The sequence below is a fragment of the Toxorhynchites rutilus genome, chromosome 2 (genome assembly GCF_029784135.1).
Source record: "Toxorhynchites rutilus septentrionalis strain SRP chromosome 2, ASM2978413v1, whole genome shotgun sequence".
Classification (NCBI taxonomy): Eukaryota; Metazoa; Arthropoda; class Insecta; order Diptera; family Culicidae; genus Toxorhynchites; species Toxorhynchites rutilus.
Window position 1 is genome coordinate 205,201,629 of NC_073745.1, and position 21,233 is coordinate 205,222,861.

Sequence of the window (21,233 nt, forward strand, 5' to 3'; positions counted from 1 at the left end):
GTATTCTAGAGCTTGCCCCTCGGAATACATTCAAGACGTGTTATTTGGCTTAAGAAATCTCAACTAAGTATTAATAAAAGACGCTAAATAATGCATACGTTGAGATGGCAAAAGTTCCACAGGGAACGTAAGCGCCATTCAAGAGTTCAAAAATGATAAATGACTCCTTGTCTTCTTCTACATAATTGAATAAACAAGGAAAGTAGTAATAGCTTTAATGGTATTTTTGTTTTGCTTCCGGATTTTACCACGTTATCTCATCTAACCCATTAAAGGATACAAGTTCATACAGGAAACAGTTTTTTTCAGGGCTTCCATTTGTTGTATCAAAAGAGAAAAACTTACAGATTTTGAACAATCAAAAAACTCAATCCAAATGGAATTACTACGCACAATCATAATCCTATGTCAAGATCCCGTCTGTGTCCCTAGGCCCAGGTCCATCAACTTGTTTGAAGCGGTGGTGATGCTCAAGTGCCGCAGTGCCTGGACGCATTCCGTTATCAAATAATGCTTCACAATATCCTTGGACGATGCTTTTAAGTCATATTTGAACAACTGATGCATTTCGAGATATTCGCTTCTTTAGCCAGCTCCCGGATTGAGCTTACTAGATTTCGGTTCACTTTTTCTTCTTGGCCGATTTCATCACTTTTACAATGCGTTCGAAACTCGGTCATTCACTACCCAGTTTAAGTAGACATGGTCCAACTAGATGGGAACTTTTTATACTTTACTTTGGAGATTTTATCTTAGCAAGAAACAAACTTTCTCCTGTGCGCACATTTACCGATATAGCGTGTACCTACACACGATATCTACACTGAGAGAAATGATTAGTAAATATGACCAACTTTTTGGTTCATGTTACCAATTCACAAGTGATTTTCTACCGTACTAATTACTGGTATATTCTTCGAAAAAAAGGTAGGGGCACATGTCAATCAAAACTACGGTTTGTTAGTCCAGTGTTGGGTCAATATCGACTCAACAAAAGCGATTCGTTCGGTTTCATAGTGGTCGATTTGTTGGCCATCCTACATCCTACATACAATATTAAATTTTGTTTTCCATTCTCAAGGGATACTCATCAGGGTTAAGACAATTATTTTTACTAATTAATTTTTGTTTTAAAAAACTTAGTTTGATAACGTTATTCTACATAATACATTTCTAATAACATATTAATTCTATATTCAAGTGCAATTAATAATACAGTCATTGACCGTGGGAAGATTCTAGTTGAAACCAGTTGAGTACACATGAATTTTCCGGTTGTTTGCGGTGTTTGAAACACCTGAAATCGAGAAAACGCATTCGGCATTAAATTCATCAAATAAAATAATGTTCTTTTTCACTTCCGGTTGTCCTTGAGCCGTTTTCGGGTCTTCCGTTTTTTAGCATTGAACATTTTAACAAAATAACATATAGTAAATATTAACACAGAACTGAAACATAACAAAAACAAAATGCTTACCCCTGAATCGCTTCGCTTCCACACGGTTGCTAGGTATGGCAACATTTCAGCTTACTTATGGTATGAAGTGATACAGTACTGGCAATAAATAAGAATGTACTCTGTTAGTTCTAAAAATGTAATCAAAAGGGAGACGAATTCGAATCAAATTTCGAGATTTTATTTTTCCAGGATCATAATTGCATATCATCCTACAAAGTGAGTTCCTCATTTTGGCCTGGCAAATAAAAAGAATACATGTCGTGTATTTGAAACAAAAGCATAAAAACCCCAGTCACTAGTATTTCGGGTTTCCTCCTTTTGCACAGATAACTACTTGCAGAGACGTCGAGGCATGCTTTCAACCAAGTTTTGTAGGGAATGTTCATCAATCTGAACCAGGTTTCCAACATCGGACCAAGCAACCTTGATGTTGCCGCCATCGTATTTGCTTCCATCTGACCACATCATCCTTTTGGCTTGTGGACGTATTTATTGGCGAATTCCAAACGATTGATCTTGTTGATCTTTCGAATTAACGGTCACTGAGACGCAAACTTGCTCCTTAATCCTTGCTGTTGCTTTCTGATAGGCTTTCTTTTATAGTTATGCTTGTAGCTCTTGATTTTTTTCGCACTTCTCTGACGATTCTTGCATCATTCCGGTCCGTTGTCAAGCGTTTGCGTCCACGTCCTTCCCGGTCGCAAACGGCACCAAGCTCTTGGTACCTCCTCCAAAGCTTCTGAATCGCACTAATGCTTGCGTTATACTTGGCCGTTCCGAAAGCATACGCCATCTTGGTGGTCCTTAACTATTAGTTTCCGCACAGAAATTTCGATCTTCATGATCAGCAAGAGAAAAAATAAACTTATAAAAACTCGCGAAACCGTATTCAGAATCAACAAACTCAATCTGACAATAGAGAATGTAGAATCCAAACACCGAAAGCGTACATAAATGTCATTGATATCAGTAATGACGCGCCATCTCCAGCTGAATAGGAAAACTGTTCACCTGTATTTTTTTTGCCACATTCAAATTGACCGTTTCTACAACATTATTCATTTGTTCAGAAATATGATCAAATCTGACACAATCAATGTACAAATCTTATACTGCAATCCAAAAACAATTTGTGGTGATAACTGATATCTTACTTATGTAAAACAAACGATTCATGAGCAAAGAGGGAAAAAAAATTAAACTATGTATCCTTCATTATTGTCAGTACTGTATGTACGAATCTCTGGTTGGGATGTACATTGCATCTGTCATCAGTTTTAACAGGAATTTTGTAATATGTACAAACAAAAGTGTACATTTTACCAACGTTTCGACTACCAACGATTTGGTAGCTGTATTCACGAGTCTTTCTCTCCAGTGTACATTGCTTACATCACCTGACAGAAGATGTTGAAAGATTGTACACACACAAAACTCGCAAAAACTCTGTTGCTGTTCTCTCTTTTTACTAGTGAATCAAGATAGACAAACTCATTCGCTATCCAACTCTTGACGAGTAAAGTTCAGTGTCGTTATTGTGCGTTGCCACTTTTACTATTGTGCGATTGGTATAGTGTACGAGTGAAGGTCATTGCTGTCCGCTTTCGAATTGACCTTTTGTGAAGTGGAACAAAGGAAGCAGCGCTCTTGCAGCTTGCAGCCCTTGGCGGCTGTTGAACATTGGCATAACGGGATCGCCATCGTGTGGCTGTCGTTAACGGGAATTATCATCACGTGACCGTGTGAGCTATTCTTGCGCTATTGTGTTGATCCATAGCGCGTAGCCTCTGTCTCTCCCTGGTTAGGGCAGTAGAGCGCAGTATCGGAACAACTTTTATATTAAGGTACACATATTTAATATTAATTTTATTGTTCAACTCATATGTTCATTGCTTAATATTATCATCATAATTTTTTGTTTGTTTGTTTTGTTATTTTTTTTTGAGATTATTGTTAAAATCAATAATAGATTAGAAATAAGACAAAAATTTTTGTAAAATGGAGAATAGTGGAGGATCTCCAGAGATGGAGATCTCCGATAATGAATCCCATTCAAGATCTGGGAAAAAACATAAACGAGTCCCTCAAAAAGAAGATAATTCTTCTGGGGACGAATCTGCTCATCCTTCCAAGCCCCCCTCTAAGAAAATAGCAAACCTCCCTTCTGAACCCGCTGTTACTTCCACTCCCCCTCTCCCATAATCGATTTCGCTTCCCCCTTCTGATGTTTCCGATCCAACCCAATCCTCGTCCTCGTCCTCGTCCTCGTCTTCCCCCTCTGTTGTCTCCGCTCCACGTGTCAGAGTTTATCCAGAAGATGCACCTGGAACTGGCCCGTGGGTTGTTTTCCTCCGGCCAAAACCAAAAGGAAAAAGCCTTAACGTGATTCAGATCATGAAAGATCTGGCCAGATACACTTCTGTATCTGAAATTCGCAGGGTTAGACCGAACAAATTGCGGGTTGTCGTGAATGAACGGAAACACGCAAACGAGATTGTTGCTGACCAACACTTCACTCTCGAATATAGAACATTTATACCCTCCCATAACGTAGAAATTGAGGGGGTGATAACTGAAACGGGTCTGACGAGCGAACAAATAAAAAAAGAAGGAAAAGGCAAGTTCAAGAAGCTTCCCTCAATGGAAGTAAAGATCTTGGACTGTCGCCAACTCGGGAAACTCTCCCATGATGGGGACCAAACTAAATTTATGCCGTCAGACTCGTTTCGAGTGATATGCCCGTGATACCCCCAGTTAGCTTGCCTAAAAAATCGAGTGCAGCGGACAAGCAAAATCAGGTTCCTCCTGGCTTCCGTGGGAATAGTTCACCTTCGAACGACCCAGCACTCGAGGGGACATCAAAAACCCCAACTGTCCCTGTTTTTCCGTCCAGCTCAACTTCCCAATCGGGATTTATAAAGTTGTCTGACCTTTTGGATCAAATCTTCAAGTGTTTTAATGTTTCCGACTCCATCAGAACCATTGTCATCTCAATGCTTCCAGTATTAAAGACAATTTTGCAACAATTGATGCAAACATGGCCCCTCCTTGCAATGATTATCTCTCTTGATGTCTAATTCAAATAGAGAGGTCGGAGATATCACTGTTTTACAGTGGAATTGTCGTAGTCTTATCCCTAAATTGGATACATTCAAATTTTTAATTCATAACTTCAATTGTGATGTTTTTGCTCTGTCCGAAACTTGGCTTTCTTCGCGAGATGATCTCTCTTTCCATGATTTCAATATTATACGCTTGGGCCGTGATGGCAGATACGGAGGGGTGTTATTGGGGATCAATAAGTGCCACTCATTTTTTCGAATTGACCTTCCACCTATTGGAGCGATTGAAGCTGTTGCTTGTCATGCAAACATCAGAGGAAAAGACCTCTGTATTGTCAGCTTGTATTGGCCTCCGAGAGCTGCGGTTAGCCGCAAGCAACTTGTTGACATGTGCTCACTTCTTCCTGAGCCACGATTGATCTTGGGAGACTTCAACTCTCACGGAACTGCCTGGGGGGAACAGTACGACGACAATCGTTCATCGTCGATATATGACCTTTGTAACAGCTTCAATATGACCGTTTTGAATACTGGGGAAACAACACGTGTTCCTAAACCTCCTGCTAAACCAAGTGCTCTTGACCTCTCGCTTTGCTCGAATTCACTATCGTTAGATTGCAAGTGGAATGTAATCCAGGACCCCAACGGTAGTGATCACTTGCCAATCAAAATTTCCATCACCATTGGGTCGAATTCTTCTGAATCTATAAACATGGCATATGACGTCACAAGACACATTGACTGGAAAAAATATACGGACGCGATTGCTCTAGCCATCAATTCCAGAGATGGTTTACCTCCATTGGAGGAGTATAACTTCCTTTCTCGTTTGATCTATGACAGCGCGGTTCGCGCTCAAACGAAACCCATCCCAGGTTCCACTATTCGTCGAAGGCCTCCCAATCTATGGTGGGATAGCATATGTTCCAAGCTTTATGTAGAAAAATCGAATGCATTTAAAGCTTTTCGGAAACGTGGAACCCCTGAAAATTTTCAGACGTATTTGGACCTTGAAAATTAATTTAAAAACTTGATCAAAGGGAAAAAACGTGCTTATTGGCGAAATTTCGTGGGAGGTTTGTCACGAGAAACGTCAATGAAAAAATTATGGAAAGTGGCTCGAAACATGAGAAATCGCTCTTCAACGAATGAAAGCGAAGAATATTCACATCGATGGATTTTGAATTTTGCACGGAAGGTTTGTCCTGATTCCGCTCCTGTGCAAAAAATTGTTCGAGATATACCACAAGATAGGTGCGATCTTGATTCCGAGTTTTCGATGGTAGAATTCTCTCTTGCTCTCCTTTCATGTAACAATTCTGCTCCGGGATCGGATAGAATTAAGTTCAACTTGCTGAAAAATCTCCCTGATGTGGCGAAACATCGCTTGTTGAACTTATTCAATCGGTTTCTGGAGCATAATATTGTTCCAGATGATTGGAGACAAGTACGAGTTATAGCTATTCAAAAACCCGGAAAACCCGCGTCCGACTTCAATTCGTACCGCCCAATAGCAATGCTGTCTTGTATACGGAAATTGTTGGAGAAAATGATCTTGTTTCGCCTTGATCGATGGGTTGAAACGAATGGCCTACTCTCAGATACACAATATGGGTTCCGCAGGGGCAAGGGGACGAATGATTGTCTTGCGTTGCTTTCTTCAGAAATTCAAATGGCTTACGCCGAAAAAAAACAAATGGCTTCAGTATTCTTGGACATAAAGGGGGCCTTTGATTCTGTTTCAATAGAGGTTTTGTCAGACAAATTACACTCTCGGGGTCTGCCGCCTCTATTGAATAATATGTTATATAACTTGCTTTGTGAGAAACATTTGAACTTTTCTCACGGAGATTCGGCAGTAAGTCGGGTCTCTTACATGGGACTCCCCCAGGGCTCATGTTTAAGCCCCCTTTTGTACAACTTCTATGTAAGCGACATCGACAATTGCCTTACACAAAATTGCAGCCTAAGCCAACTTGCTGATGATGGAGTGGTGTCTGTCGTAGGATCAAACGAATCCGACCTGCAAGGACCCTTACAAGATACTTTGAACAATTTTTCAACCTGGGCCATTGGGCTAGGGATCGAATTCTCCACGGAGAAAACAGAGATGGTGGTTTTTTGTAGGAAGCATAGACCAGCAAAACCAAAGCTTCAACTTTTGGGTAAACCGATCACTCATGCTATGTCATTCAAGTATCTTGGGGTCTGGTTCGACTCCAAATGTACTTGGGGGGCCCATATTAGGTATCTGAGTAAAAAATGTCAACAAAGAATAAACTTTCTCCGTACAATTACCGGCACCTGGTGGGGAGCCCATCCCGAAGATCTTATTATGTTGTATCGAACAACTATTCTCTCAGTAATGGAGTATGGCAGTTTCTGTTTTCAATCAGCTGCCAAAACACACCTCATTAAACTCGAGCGAATTCAGTATCTTTGTCTCCGTATCGCGTTGGTATGTATGCCCTCAACGCATACCATGAGTCTCGAGGTTTTGGCAGGCGTACTCCCACTAAAAGATCGCTTCAATTTATTATCTCTTCGGTTCCTCATCCGGTGTAAGATTATGAATCCATTGGTGATCGGAAATTTTGAGCAATTGATCGAGCTAAATTTTCATTCTGGATTCATGAATTCATATCATGAATTCACCTCTATGCAGGTTGTTCATTCTTCGTATATTCCCAACCGTGTTTGTTTTCCTGACTACATCAATTCCTCTGTACATTTCGATCTGTTCATGAAGGAGAAAATCCATGAAAATCCAGATTATCTTAGATTGGGGTTCGTTCCTACAATCTTCAATGCAAAGTATGGGCGTATCAATTGTGATAATATATACTTTACTGATGGGTCCTCTATGAATGAGTCCACAGGATTTGGAGTGTTCAACGTATTTTTTAGCACCTCACACAGTCTTCAGTTTCCTTGCTCAGTGTATATTGCTGAATTGGCAGCGATACACTGGGCGCTGGACAGCGTCACCTCACGACCTGTTGAACACTATTACATTGTAACGGATAGTCTTAGCTCCGTCGAAGCTATCAGTTAAGTGAGGCCGGAAAAGCACTCGCCGTACTTCCTTGAGAGAATACGAGAAATTTTGAGTGCTTTATCCAGACGCTGTTATGTCATTACCTTTGTCTGGGTCCCTTCACATTGCTCAATTCCGGGTAATGAGAGGGCTGACTCATTGGCAAAGGTAGGTGCAATTGAAGGCGATATTTTTCAGCGTCAAATCGCCTTCAATGAATTTTATTCTTTAGTTCGCAAAAATACCATCGCTAACTGGCAACGCAAGTGGAATGAAGATGAATTGGGCCGGTGGTTTCACTCGATTATCCCTAAGGTTAGCCTCAAACCGTGGTTCAAAAGTCTAGACTTGAGTCGGGACTTTATCCGCACCTTCTCCCGACTCATGTCCAATCACTGTTCGTTAGATGCACTACTCTTTCGTTTCAATCTTGCCAGCAGCAATCTCTGCGTTTGTAGCCAAGGTTATCACGACATCGAGCACATTGTTTGGTCGTGCGAGGTGTATCTGGTCGCCAGATCGAATTTAGAAAACTCCCTTCGGGCCCGAGGAAGACAGCCCAATGTGCCGGTGAGAGATGTGTTGGCTCGGTTAGACCTTGATTACATGTCCCATATATATGTTTTCCTTAAAGCTATAGATCTTCGTGTGTGATTGTCCCTACATCCTTATACCCTCCTTTCCTTCCTTTGCGGGTAATTCGTCCCCTTGCTATAAATAGTAGAATAAGTTGAAATGTAAATAAACTATAGATATACGAATAGATTTAAGAATTGAGTGCTCATCAACATTGTTACAATTTCCTTATATCCCATCCTTTTCCTAAAAATATGTCACCCTTCTAAACTCGAGTACACCGCGAGTAATCGGTTTTCCACCTTACTAACCAAAGATGTAAGAAAATTGTTTCTATATATATATATATATATAGTTTTAAAAATATATTTAAGAATTCGGCTCCTTTAAACTTAAGTAACTGAGCCTGTAAAAATAAACGAATTAAAAAAAAAAAAAAGATAGACAAACTCATCTACTGCCACGAGCTCATCGCCTTCGATTACACCGTTACCACCGAAAGAAATTCTGTTGGGTTCAACTTCTCCCGACGAAGGTGTGGTGCGTAAAAACTTGATACTTGAGGCACTTTTGAGGAATCTGCCGCTGGATGAAAATCAAAATTAACCTGCGACTTTTTCCAGTTTCCAACGCGATAAGACTCCGTACGGAAGAATTCGCTTATAATTCGGAGATATCTACCTCTTCGGAATGTTTGTTTGTGCAGTATTCCGAGACGTTTTCCAGTCTTGTTAAGCCTCCGTTTCATAATTGTAATTATAATTATTTGATAATTGGGCGGAATCGGAACTCCATTGTTACTATACCAATGTACAACCTTTCAGATACAGTGATAACTCGCCAAATCAGGCCTAAACTTCAAGGGTTCTTTATGTGCTTTTATAAACGAAAGTACGCGTGCTTGGTCTTGGTCAAATTTTTGACTAGCCTTAATCCGTGCCAAGTTTCATCGTCAATGAGCCGGTATCTTTGATACCTTATCAGAACCTGATCGTACAACCTTGGAGTGCGAGTTCAGGTCACTAGACGACGCTTCAACGTCTTTTTTGGTTGCTTGTTTGCTAAGGAAGAACAAAATGCTGCTCACAGACGGATTCTTCGAATGGAACTAAGAGCGGTACCGTATTTCATTGGGACTTCATTATCTGAGAGCTCAGAGTTTGCTGTGACGCTTCTTCACTCTTTCCAATTCAGCAGATGATTGTAAATTCCACTACGACGCTTCGTTTAAGCCGCTTGGGCTACGATGTCCGCCTTGCGGAAAAGTTCAAGTACATCACACACGGTACTTTCGACGATATTCAACCGTCTTACGGTTGTCGCACCTGATCAGGTTGAATTTTAGCGTGAGTGTGCATGATTATTTTTTTTCTCTCGTCTTCCATCTGGAATAGCTCCTGACTCGCTACACTAAAAGCTTTATAAACAAACCGCTGTCAACAAATTATTGCAGCGGTCTTTGAGCGAAAACTAATAAATCAATCGGAATTCTATTTTTCTCGGTTTTCAAGAAAGTATGCTTGTAAAACACCGAAGGTGTTATCGGTGATATGAGATACCGAACACATCCTTTAGGACATCGGAAAGAAAAAAAAACCTGATTTTGATAACAAAAAAATGGAAGAACAACCTTTTCAATCGGGCCCATGCATACGTCTAGGGTTATGGGATAATTGGATGATTTCCATGCGCAAATCTCACGATATTTGTCATTTTGATATGTTTCGTATCGTGATTTGGTAAAAGATATAAATAAAAGACGCACAAATCGCACTTCAGGAACGAAATCCGGTGATTGGACAAATGTTGAATGAAATGCCTTAATTTGGAAGGAACACTTATTTAAAAAAACGCAATTCAAAAACAAAAAAATTATTTCTTTCTTATCACACCAAGAACTTTTCACATTGCCCGCATATATTTATACACGATATTAGCAAGCCTAACGGATGAAAATATCACTCGCCCACAGCCCACAGCCGTTCAAGTTTTCACCGTCTCTCGGGACGCTACACAAACTTTCCGTTCCACTTCGTAAATGTCGCAGCCTAATGTGATAAGTGTCGGCGCCTCTTCTTCTTCTCCAACCTCGACTATGGACAACTTTTCACCGAACTGATTACAACGCAAAAAAAATGAACGCCACATAAACAAACCCCAGAACGGAAGTCAATTCAAGAGTTAATTAGCGAAAATAAAAACACAGAAATAAGTGACTGTCGCCGACCTCGTTAGGCGTTCCTCATCTATCAACTACTACAGGCGTGTTACCGTGTAGTCTGCTTCCTTTTCAACGAGACCCCGCCACATGACTTGCAGTCATTATCTCTTCAATAAAATTTATTGAAAAATTGCTACGCGCCATCCACGGGGCTAAACAGACAAGGATATATCGTCGAGTCATGTTTTGCTGCCCGCGCTGGTTCCAGTCCCAGTCCCAGTCCGCACCGCACCGCACCCACCGCCAGATCCTTGTCATTAGTGGCGACTGCTCCAGTTCAGCATGATACGCACAAATGTTTCCACATTTGATATGAATTTTATGCAATTTGATACAACCAACAGAAACGCGACGGCGGGAGGGAAGATATTGTTGAACGATGGACAGCAGATAACAGCTAATCGCAGCGCAGGACACAAATAAATGAATAATAAATTAATGACTCAATCACAGGATTGTTCGTAACACTATCAGAATATCATGTGAATTTCTCCGACAAATGCGATTGTTGCTCATGTGTCAGGCTATCAGTGCCATCTGATGGAACAAAGACTAAGTGCGTTTACAATCCGAACTGCGTCAAAAGTAACCGCAGCTTCTCGTGAAATTCGAGCATAACAGTAATCAGAGGATCGGTGTGAACCGATAGTTGAACCCTAATAACTGTAACCTTCCCGCAAAACGTGTAGTGCTTTTTACCGGGCTAATTCCACTCTCACGAAAACAATCGAAAAAGCTTCTCGCGCTCCCTACTCGGAAACATGATTATGAAACAAAACCACCTACCGCTGCTTGCATGCTCGGGAAGAAACGAACGATCTGTGGATCCGTTTTATGTTTTTTTTTAATCTTGAGCCCAGCGAGAAGGAGTGTATCCATGCGGCTTGCTGGGACGGAAACTCCCCGTCAGTGCACCATCCGTGTATGTCCCATCAGCCGGAATAAAGGAGGATGATTATGATGAATGTAAGACAACATAATTCTCATGTTTGCCAATAATTGCGTGCATGCATATGTATGCATGTTACATGTCTCGCATTAAGCGAAAAAATGTACACCAAGAGGAACATGAATGCGCGCATGCAACGTGCGTAAAAACGAAAATTCTCAGCCCAGCGAGAGCGAGAGAAAGAGGCTGCAAGATCTTAATGTTTATGGCACCGGTTTCCTCCGAGGATGCAGGCTTTTGGAGGTCTTTGGCGGCGGAAAATGTACCGTAAATGTTTATTAAAATCCCATTATTCATATAACGGGGAGCGTGGAGAGAAAATTGGCTGCAGCTCAAATACTTACGGATGCGAATTATGCGCGCGCCCTACAAATGACGGTAGGCGATACTCTGCTGAGCACTGCCTGCAGAGAGCAAAGGCCGCCAACATAAATTAATAAAAGTTCAGCGATTACAAGCGTTCCTCTAAATTCGTTCGTGAATCGGTGTTGTCACGTATCTCTGTTGACAGATTTTGGCAAGATGAGCTCGGCTTGACCAATGGATGACGACGCAAGCAGGTATTTCGATATCTCCAGTGAATTCCACTAACGTCAGAGCTATGAAGTGCCACAGTTCATCTGTCAACTTTAATTGAAAAAACTTGTGACAGTATGCAGAAGCGTAAGATTAAGCATCTTGTATGGGACAAAAGTTGATGAAGTCGAAGATCAAGGGAGAGAGACAAATCAAAAACCTTACCAGACTACTGATTATTCCTAAAGTTGGAACAGACAATGAAAATCAAGTATCCCTACAAGATTTTTGACAATACACTCATAAAAAAACAGCCTTTCACAAATCAATAACATTTTTTCTGAATGTACTTCGACCACCATTTCGGAAGGCATTTGCGAGAATGAACATTTGAAGTGTTTCAGAACATTTAATCGTAGATTCCAGGATTGTGTTGACTCACAAAAAGTCTATTTTGACTTAAACTATGTCCATACTTAAGGGCAATAGGGTTCTGCATCTAATTCCGCATCAGACACCTTTTGCATGAAATACACTGTTCATCGGGAAAAAAATCATAAACCAATATCAGTATGATTAATTGCCGTACATTTTTCCGGCATTCGATCGATCGATGGTTCGCGTTAGATAACGCACTGATAATCGTGAGCACGTGAGCCTATTTCTCGAAACATTAAACTGCGCGCCATAGATACTGGATATCATAAACTTAAGCACAATCAGTGGCCAAGCACCATTATATAAGCGTAGCAAGTGGCCTGTCATGGTCGCACTAGGAAAGCACTCAAAACGGTGGGATTGACATTTATTACCCTGGAGCTATTTCGGTGGCCAACATACGGGGTGTCTGCGACCTGTCGCGTTATACGACATTATATCTTATTATTGCAAACTTCTGAGATTTACGGCGATAACGAGCTAGGTTCAGAAGGATGTGTTTTTTTTCGTATGGAACAGACAAATCGACGCGCCCGAATAGTTTTATGACGTCTGGGGTAGGAATTTTATCTATGCGTTCATCAAATATTCGGCTACCAACCACTGGACTTCGTATGAGATTCAGATTTTATCCACTTAGATTAATTTCGTTGAACTGAATCCACTTCGATGTAAAAGTGATTAACGGTTCTCAAAGAATTGGGCAAACATACCCGAATGTAGTCAGATCAGATGCATGTTACTTTGAATTTGTATTTTATCGGATCACTGAATATTTTTGAATAAAAAAATAATTGAAAATAACTCAGAAGATTTAATCTTCTCGGTGAAGCGACTTAGTTCTTTCAAAATGAAACCAGCAGATAATCTACTTTGGAAATATATTGCAATGTTTTCCAGCATCGTTAATTAATCACCCGTTTTCAGAAATCCAATCGAGTCAAACCCAATCAAGTTGTGCAAATGTGACAACCTTGCCACGCAAATCGACATTGAGGACATTGAGCTGTGTGTTGCATTCCTGTGAAGTGATATTGAATGGGTGGAATAAACATGAAAATTATAATAGAAACTTATTGAATTCCGTGTCAAATCACTCAATTCCGTATCCAATATCTGTTCTTTGTTACATAATAACAAATTTCGACTATTCTTGTCGTGCGCCTCAGCTATTACAGCATACTCATCATTGTGTGCATTTATATTAAAGCAATGACTTTTCAACATGTTATTTTAGATACACACATTGTTTATTGTGATTAGAGATGAGCACAATTGAAATGTTTCGTCATGTATCCCTGGGTACAAGTATTTTCAAGGTGACTTAGGGTAAGGTGACATTGGCACGGAGTACGCACGAAAATTTGAATGTTCAAATAGAAACCAACAATTTTGTTCGATAGAAGCTAACGAATTCGAACGAAGCAAGGGGGAAACAATGTAACCACACCAATAAATTTACGAAATTACGATTTTCTTCGCCTTCCTGCAGCGCGTACTAACTATACTTACCATGAGCCTGTTGCAAGCATGGCTCGTGTATTCAATCAACATATCGAACTTATCGACTTTAATGTTACGAGGGATGTAGTAAGAAGGCACCTTCTCCGTAAGCTCCAGCAAGTTAGAATAAGATAGTTGTTAGAGGATCATTAGGGTTTTTTCAACCTGTTGATTGTTGTAAATGAATAAATATAATAAATACAACTCAATGTGGTTGTTTACTTTCACTATTGCATACAATTCGTACGACCACTTTTCTGCATCCAGTGTCACCGCCGCCTTAAGCCACGGTTATACTGCCTGCAAATCATATAGAACCCAAGATCGTTGCATTTGAATCATTTCCAACGCTTGGAAACGACTTAGCGTGTAACTCTCAATGCTCTTGTTGCATTTGGCACGTATCCTCATCGGACAATACCTTCAATTCAGCCGACACTGGGGGTTATTATGAGAGTCAATATCGGTATAAGTGACATTTTTCCCTTCGGAGTTATATGACAATTCTCACCCAATTCTAAGAGCCGAGTGACACTGAAGTACAATGAGAAATGAAAACAGTTCATTGCACCTGGCATTCTTTTAATTACGCCGATTCTCAGAATACAAACACGTGCGCAAATTGACTGTCACGTCGTGAAGCGACTCTCGGAATAGACTCCACTGTCCGCAAATGTCGATTCTTTGGAACACATCAAACATGTCGATATCGATCAGCATTTACTGCTGGAGCCGCGGAAACTCATTTGCGGGGGAAAGTTAAGAAGGGTGCACAAAAGTGTGTTTTCATAACATTCGCCATCACTTGTTATGAAACAAAAATGTAAATGATTTTGTTCAAGTTCGTGAATCTCTTCTCTCTAACCAACATTACACAGAATATGCATATTAACTACTGTTTCATAGAGAAGCGTTGGTCGGTCATTTCTAACGAGAAATTAAATCCTACATAGTCCCGTTCGTAACCTCCTTTTCATAAGTTCCTCATAGTAGATCCATATGCCGCTTACCACTATGGTCACCGAGCACCGAGCCGAAGAGAACGCCCGCCAAAGGCGCTCACCGGTGATAAAATCTCGCAATCATAAACGTGGCGTTGAGCATCATCACGTTGGCATCCTCCCGGGGGTAAAACAGAACGAATCACCCGCGAAAATGACAGCTGAGTCCGACAATTGCTGGCTTTACAGCGGAAGATCTGCATCTGATACCAATCGTTCCATCGCTGAAAGGTATAAACGCTACAAAGTTTGCGGCCACCACCGATCTGACTGACTGTCTTTCGGAATCAAGGTTTATTGTGCCAATCGCTTAATACCACATCAATCACCGTTAATTTCATCCCCCTCAAGCAGTGTAAAATGATGTCAAAATTTGTCCGGCTGGTTGTAAAACGTCTGCTCTAACGGAAACAACCGACAAGGGTCCGTTTCCAGCGAGACCATGCCTACATGCGCCATGATAACGATACCATGTCACGCGCGTTTACTTTGCAATAAAAATGTTTAGATTCGTCGAGAATCCGAGACACACTTCCCCCCTGAAGATCTTGGTACATGGTGACCACATAGTGGGTACAAATTGCCCGGAAGGCAAGGAATCAGGGTCTCACTCTCAATGCCGCATGGATAAGATACAATTGCAGAAAACGGTGTGCACATGAATGAAAACGGGAAGGTGTGCAATCGATCCTAGAAAACTGCTGGCTCCGCTCAGCCCAGATGAATGGCACTGTTCATTGCTGGGAGGTAATAAATATAATCATAAATCATGCACACCTCAAGTCCGCCGTTTTGTATCGACTAACAGGCAGGTGATAAATGAAACCAGCCAAAAGGAAATGTACCGTAATTTGGGTAGCCCAATGGCGGAGATTCGATTTCAGCACACCCGAATTCCGGGCTTTCCCGGAATCCGACAATTCCTGCCGAATGTCCACATCTGTCAACCCGATTATTGCTCGTGTTGTTTCTGTTTCTGTTTGATGTCACAGGTGCGAGTTGGGGCGTCACGAGAGACAAGCAATGTATGTATGTAACGCTTGTCCGCTGGCAATCGAAAAACAATCTTGCAGAAATTGCGGGGAGAAAAAAGCGTTAATAAAATCGTTTGAAAGGCCATTTACTGCAAACTGACAGCGGTGTAAAGTTTCCACTTTGTACGCTTTGGCCACAATCTAAAGAAGCTAAAATGCAAATGCACTACGCCATCGTCCCCAACACTGCGCAGCTATGCGGGCCAGGGGATGCAACAATATTTTACACATTTTTAATGAAGATAAGCCTTTCCGTAATCTCACGCGAGCGTATATAAAAATGAAAAATATCTATATCTGTTAAGAAGGCATGTGTTCATTTACCGGTTCGCCGCGAATTCCAAGCGAGTCGGCGGCGGCCAGTGGGAAGAAGTACCCTTTTCCGTTTAACTGTACACACAGATGCTACATTTCATACACAATTTATTGATGCAAAAGTCGGTCGCAGCAATGGACAGAGACATTTGAAAAGTCCCATACATTTACTCATTTATTCATTATTTCCTTTCTGTTTTTTCATCTTTCCAGGGTGCTGAACGTAAAACACGAGATGAGGAGCGGCGGGCGGCAAAGCGCAAGATGACTGCAACAGGTCGGAAAAAGTTGGACGAACTTTACCATCCCGTTGTGGATCGATCGGAGTTTTACGCGATGAGTGATCTGATGAAACCTCCGGTGTTGTTCTCTCCCTCGGAGGACATCGATAAGGTAACGCGATCATTTATTTGCAGCCCCGGCTCAGTGTTGCAAGGTTCTTTCGTATCCCAACAGCTTACCTCGATGGATCTGCCATTCTACGGACACGACGGAGACTCCCTGTCCGGAGCTTCGGATAACGTGAAGTCGCCATTTTTGCTGCACGCAAACAAACCTTCAACGCCTACCCTCAAGTTTCACAATCACTTCCCGCCAGACGTTAACACGTGAGTAAAATGTCGGATATACAATTCCAGTTTATAACCACCTGGACCCTTGATGGTTTGCGCGAACGTTGATGTTAATATAATTTTCTTTTTTTGTGTATTTCCGCCGAACAGGGATAAGAAAGACCCCAGCATAATCATGGACGGCTCGCTGGTCGGTAGCATGTCCGAGTTCGCACCACAGATCAAGCGACAGCGGATGACCCCACCACTGAACGAACGAGTGATGCTATACGTTCGCCAGGATAACGAAGATGTGTACACGCCTCTGCACGTGGTCCCCCCGTCAACGGTCGGACTTTTGAACGCTGTAAGTTTACACCGACCCAACAACCCTCACAAGACATAACGCCCTGGAAACTCAAAATACTTTTCCGGATTTCTATGATAATTCAATTTACACTGGATTTGCACTGGAAAAAAATGCATACGGTTGATACACCTTGGTATTGAACATAGCCGGCATTCGGAAACAGGTGTCTGGAAAGCGATTGCACAGTTTGCTAAAGGCACACAGAAAGATTGACATTCTCGCGCGGCTTCTTTGCTACTGCCACAATCTGCTCTCCAGGCAATGTGAAACTGACATTAAAACAAAACAATCGGAAATTTTGCGCCAATAACCAATTTTTAATTAATCCGCTTTATGTTTTCGTTTAATATTGCAACACTAGCCAAATTACCGCCAGCGGTCTCGGAAGCAGACACATCCACCTCCCCCTTATAGCAGTCCACACTGTTCCCACCCACCCCCACTTTGACACTAATTCCCACGCACAAAACCCCACCCCACCCCCATCCAATAGTGAAGGAGCAATTCCACGTCAAAATAAGAGGTCGCGAACCTGCTCGATTTTTGTTATAGCTTTGTGGCGACTACCCAAAATTCATATTTTCATTATCATATGACCATTTTTAATAGCGACTATTTTGTCCCAAATACTGTTTTTTGTCTACAAAATCGAGGTATATTAAATACACTGATGAAAAAACATACTCAAAAACATAATTAAATATTGAGAAAAAAATATCTCAAGGCAGCACACTCGCCTTTTTTATACTTTTGGCTCAGAATACTCACTTGGTTCTCCAAAGTTTCACGGCTTATAGCTGTAAAACGATTATTATACTACAATAGTCAATTGTACTTACCGTTCTCTAGATATAACAAATTATATACAAAAAAATTCATATCTTTAAAATTTATGGCCGAACTTGTCAGCATAAGTGAAGGCACATGAGTGCCATCATAACACCACAAAAACAATCTAAAATGGAATATACGTAACCTGCGGACATTCAGAAGTTGCGATACTGAACAAACCACATATCATATGCACAGTGTCCCGAGCCATGAACAAGCCCTCGGCTGTAATGGAAACTCTCCAAATCAGACCTGCGTTCCCTGAGGCATTGTTTTTTTGTACAATTTCGAATTCATCGTCTTGTTTGTGACACAGGTACAAATACCTTGTCAAATCATGATCTTCTGAGCAAATTTGTTCAAACTCATTAATGCGAACGTGAATCTGCCAGAAACATCTTCTGCCGTGGATGGGTAAAATATTAGACCAGGAAACTGTCCGATATTTATTCTAACGGAAGTTAAACCATCAATGAGCAGACTTCCTTGGTAACTAATCAAAACCTGTTCATACAAGCTTCGAGTGCGAGTTTTTGTCACTAGAATCAGCTTGAATGTTCTGTTTGGTTGCTTGCTTGCTCATTAACATGTTGAGCCCCGATTTTTCTTGCTGTGCTTCGCATTCAGCCTGCATAAAGAGCGTTTACACAATATCAGGGTCGGTCCCAGCTCCCAAAGATACTTATTGTATGAATTGAAAATAGTCAGAAATAGGACTAGAAAGTAGGCACTCTTGTAAAACATCCGAAAACATCCGAAACCGTATATATTTTTATTTTCTTATTTTGTAACTGTTAGTCCCAATCCTATAAAAAATCTCAACGTCGGCCTCTAGAGACCGACGCGGGGCTCAACGGGTTAAAAACGAAATCCTGCTCGCAGACGGATTCATCAAACGATGCTGCGATCGGCACCGTTTGTCATTGCGACTTCGTTATCTAGCAGTCCAAGGAACGGTTTGATGCTTCTCAAAACTTTCCAATTCAGCTGACGATCGTGAGTTCCATTACGACGCTTTGGTAGAGCCGTTCGGGTTCGGCGGTGGGAAGGAATTATCGCCATTTACGGTACTTTTGGCGATAATTAACTTTTTTGCGATTTTGCCAGGTTGACCACTTTGGAAGATTAGTTTTCTTCTCTCGTCTTCCATCTGGAATAACTTCTGATTCGCTGTACAAAAAGCGGTGAATTTTTCATCACCGAAAAATAATCATTCTAAAACATACCGCTGACAACAAAATTCTTGAGCGTGCCGCTACAAAATATACAAAATAAACATGTACAGTGTTTTGCCTCTAATTGGCCATCTAACTAATTGGACAGACCCGTAATGCAACACGAATAATTGGACATTTTTGTAAACATGCTATGTGCAAGTTTCTACAACACAATAAATTTGTGGGAGTCTTTTCAATCCAGATTATGTATTACGCACACTTTTCTAATGGTTATTTGTTAGATTTTTCATGATTTTCCTGTTTTAATTTGTTTTTTCACATTGTGTTGTGTTTGTTGATATGTTCAATTATAGGTCACAATCGCCTTTAATACGACACTGAGTGATGCCTCGGTATATCTAATTAGAGTCAAATGACTTTTTTGACACTCTTTGCCAGTCCTTTTCAATTTAATGAATGGTTGCTGTTGGAGAGACATGTTTCAATCCTATTAGTCACATCCCTTACTGAACTTTAACGAACTTTTTATACGATTATCTAAGCGAGGACTTTTAAAATTCTGAAAAAATGCCACTACACAGGCGATCAGAGATAAAAACAAACCACAGAACGCAGCCACAAAAATGAACTAAATATATGGGAGTGCGAATTGACAGCGGTTTGTTGTGAAATGAAGCATCCATACTTTTTGGGACAGTCTTTATTACCGCGTGATGTTGTTCAAAACTGTAAATAAACTGTGAGAACTGTGAAACCGGAAAAAGGCCAGTAAATTACTGTCTTTGGTTGACATCCTATTGTGATCAAAGTTGTTTGATATTTACTAAAGTTGTCCTAATTTTTTTGTATCACATAGGAAATAAGAAAACAAACAAGAAAATAAGTGGCCAAAATTGTTACTATTATTTACCGCTCTGTTCGTCACGTTATATCGATTGGACAGTATGAATTCATGAAAAGTTTCCCAACTACTACGAACCTGATGACGTTTATGTATGGACTGCTTGGAAAGGTCATGGTCTGTATAGAGATCTCCCAAACCTTCGACAATGTTCCACACGCGATGTCAGTTCGGATTGGATCACTAAATAGACACTCTCTTACCTAACGAACCTCGAGGGGTTTCTTCAGTTAAAAGGCGCAACATCCCTTCTGGTGTGCTAGAAGCCAGCCGTTTAGGAGTATCATCTTTTTGATTTCCGTCAACGACATCTGTAGTCTTTTTCGCTGTGATTATTTGATATATGCAGATGACCTAAAGATTGATTGCAATTGCCATATACCTTCAACGATGTGTACGCATTAAAGATCCTTTTTGGTTCTCTAATTCGAAATATACTAGAGTACGCAGTTCAAAATTGGGCCACACATTAAAGAGAGCAAATTATCCGTATTGGAAGTGTTCAAAGATCGATCATAAGTCATGCATTGCGCCGCTTGCCCTGGATCAATTCCGTAATATTAGCGACACACAAAGGTCTCTGCAGATTAACAAATTTAGAGACGCCAGATAAACGTCGAATATCGCTTATCTTTGAACTAATAACCTGCCGCATAGATTACAGCCTTCTGTTAGAAAAACTACACTTCCATGCTCCTGTGAAATTTTCTGAATCGGTAATCGGTCCGCCTATTTCGAGCAGCTGATCGCTAGTTGTATTCTGTTCAAGGAAGTGATTGGAAAAGGGTCGAACGAATGATGATCGAACAGAATACACAATGCAATTTGTCTAGTCGATCGAAATATTTCAAGTCGATTGGAATGCAGAATCGGGGTGGATAATTATCTCATTTCTGTAAGTGATGTTGTGTATTATACGAAACATCTTGCACACATTCACGCATTATCAAATCACTTTGTACTACGACATGAGTTGTGGCACATATGCATGTCTCAGATATACATGAAAAAAAATGAAGATTGGTTGTATACACACAGGTAAACCGAAATCCTTATTTGTATTGTGACGCAAACAATGTCACGCAATCGTAATGATTTAAATTTCCGCACATGTATGAATGGATTTTTTCATTAAATTTGAACGTCTCAAGATATTGTCAAAAAGCTACTGAGCACCCTTTATGTAATACAGTAAATTCGGAGGTACACCGACGTGAAACCTACGGATGACGAGGACACTACTAATCGCCAAACTTTGGAAAATCAAATCAGTATTCTAATCCAAAGATAT

At 40.8% G+C, this 21,233-nt stretch overlaps 1 protein-coding gene and 1 long non-coding RNA gene across 5 annotated transcripts in view; one reads left to right on the forward strand and one right to left on the reverse strand.

Moving 5' to 3' along the window:
• Window positions 1-21,233, forward strand: part of LOC129764411 (protein grainyhead) — a 566,241-nt gene that overhangs the window by 538,545 nt on the left and 6,463 nt on the right. For 3 of the 4 annotated variants that reach the window (XM_055763466.1, XM_055763465.1, XM_055763464.1), the window contains 3 exons: window positions 16,325-16,504; window positions 16,568-16,719; window positions 16,834-17,029. In XM_055763466.1, the coding sequence (XP_055619441.1) occupies window positions 16,325-16,504; window positions 16,568-16,719; window positions 16,834-17,029 (528 nt within the window). Of the gene's footprint in view, window positions 1-16,324; window positions 16,720-16,833; window positions 17,030-21,233 lie in introns of all 4 variants that reach the window. The other variant, XM_055763463.1, reaches the window with a different exon arrangement.
• Window positions 1,158-2,367, reverse strand: LOC129764412 (uncharacterized). The gene is made up of 3 exons (XR_008741131.1): window positions 1,478-2,367; window positions 1,359-1,387; window positions 1,158-1,297 (listed from the first exon to the last, which is right to left on the reverse strand). It is a non-coding gene; the product is annotated as an uncharacterized LOC129764412 (long non-coding RNA).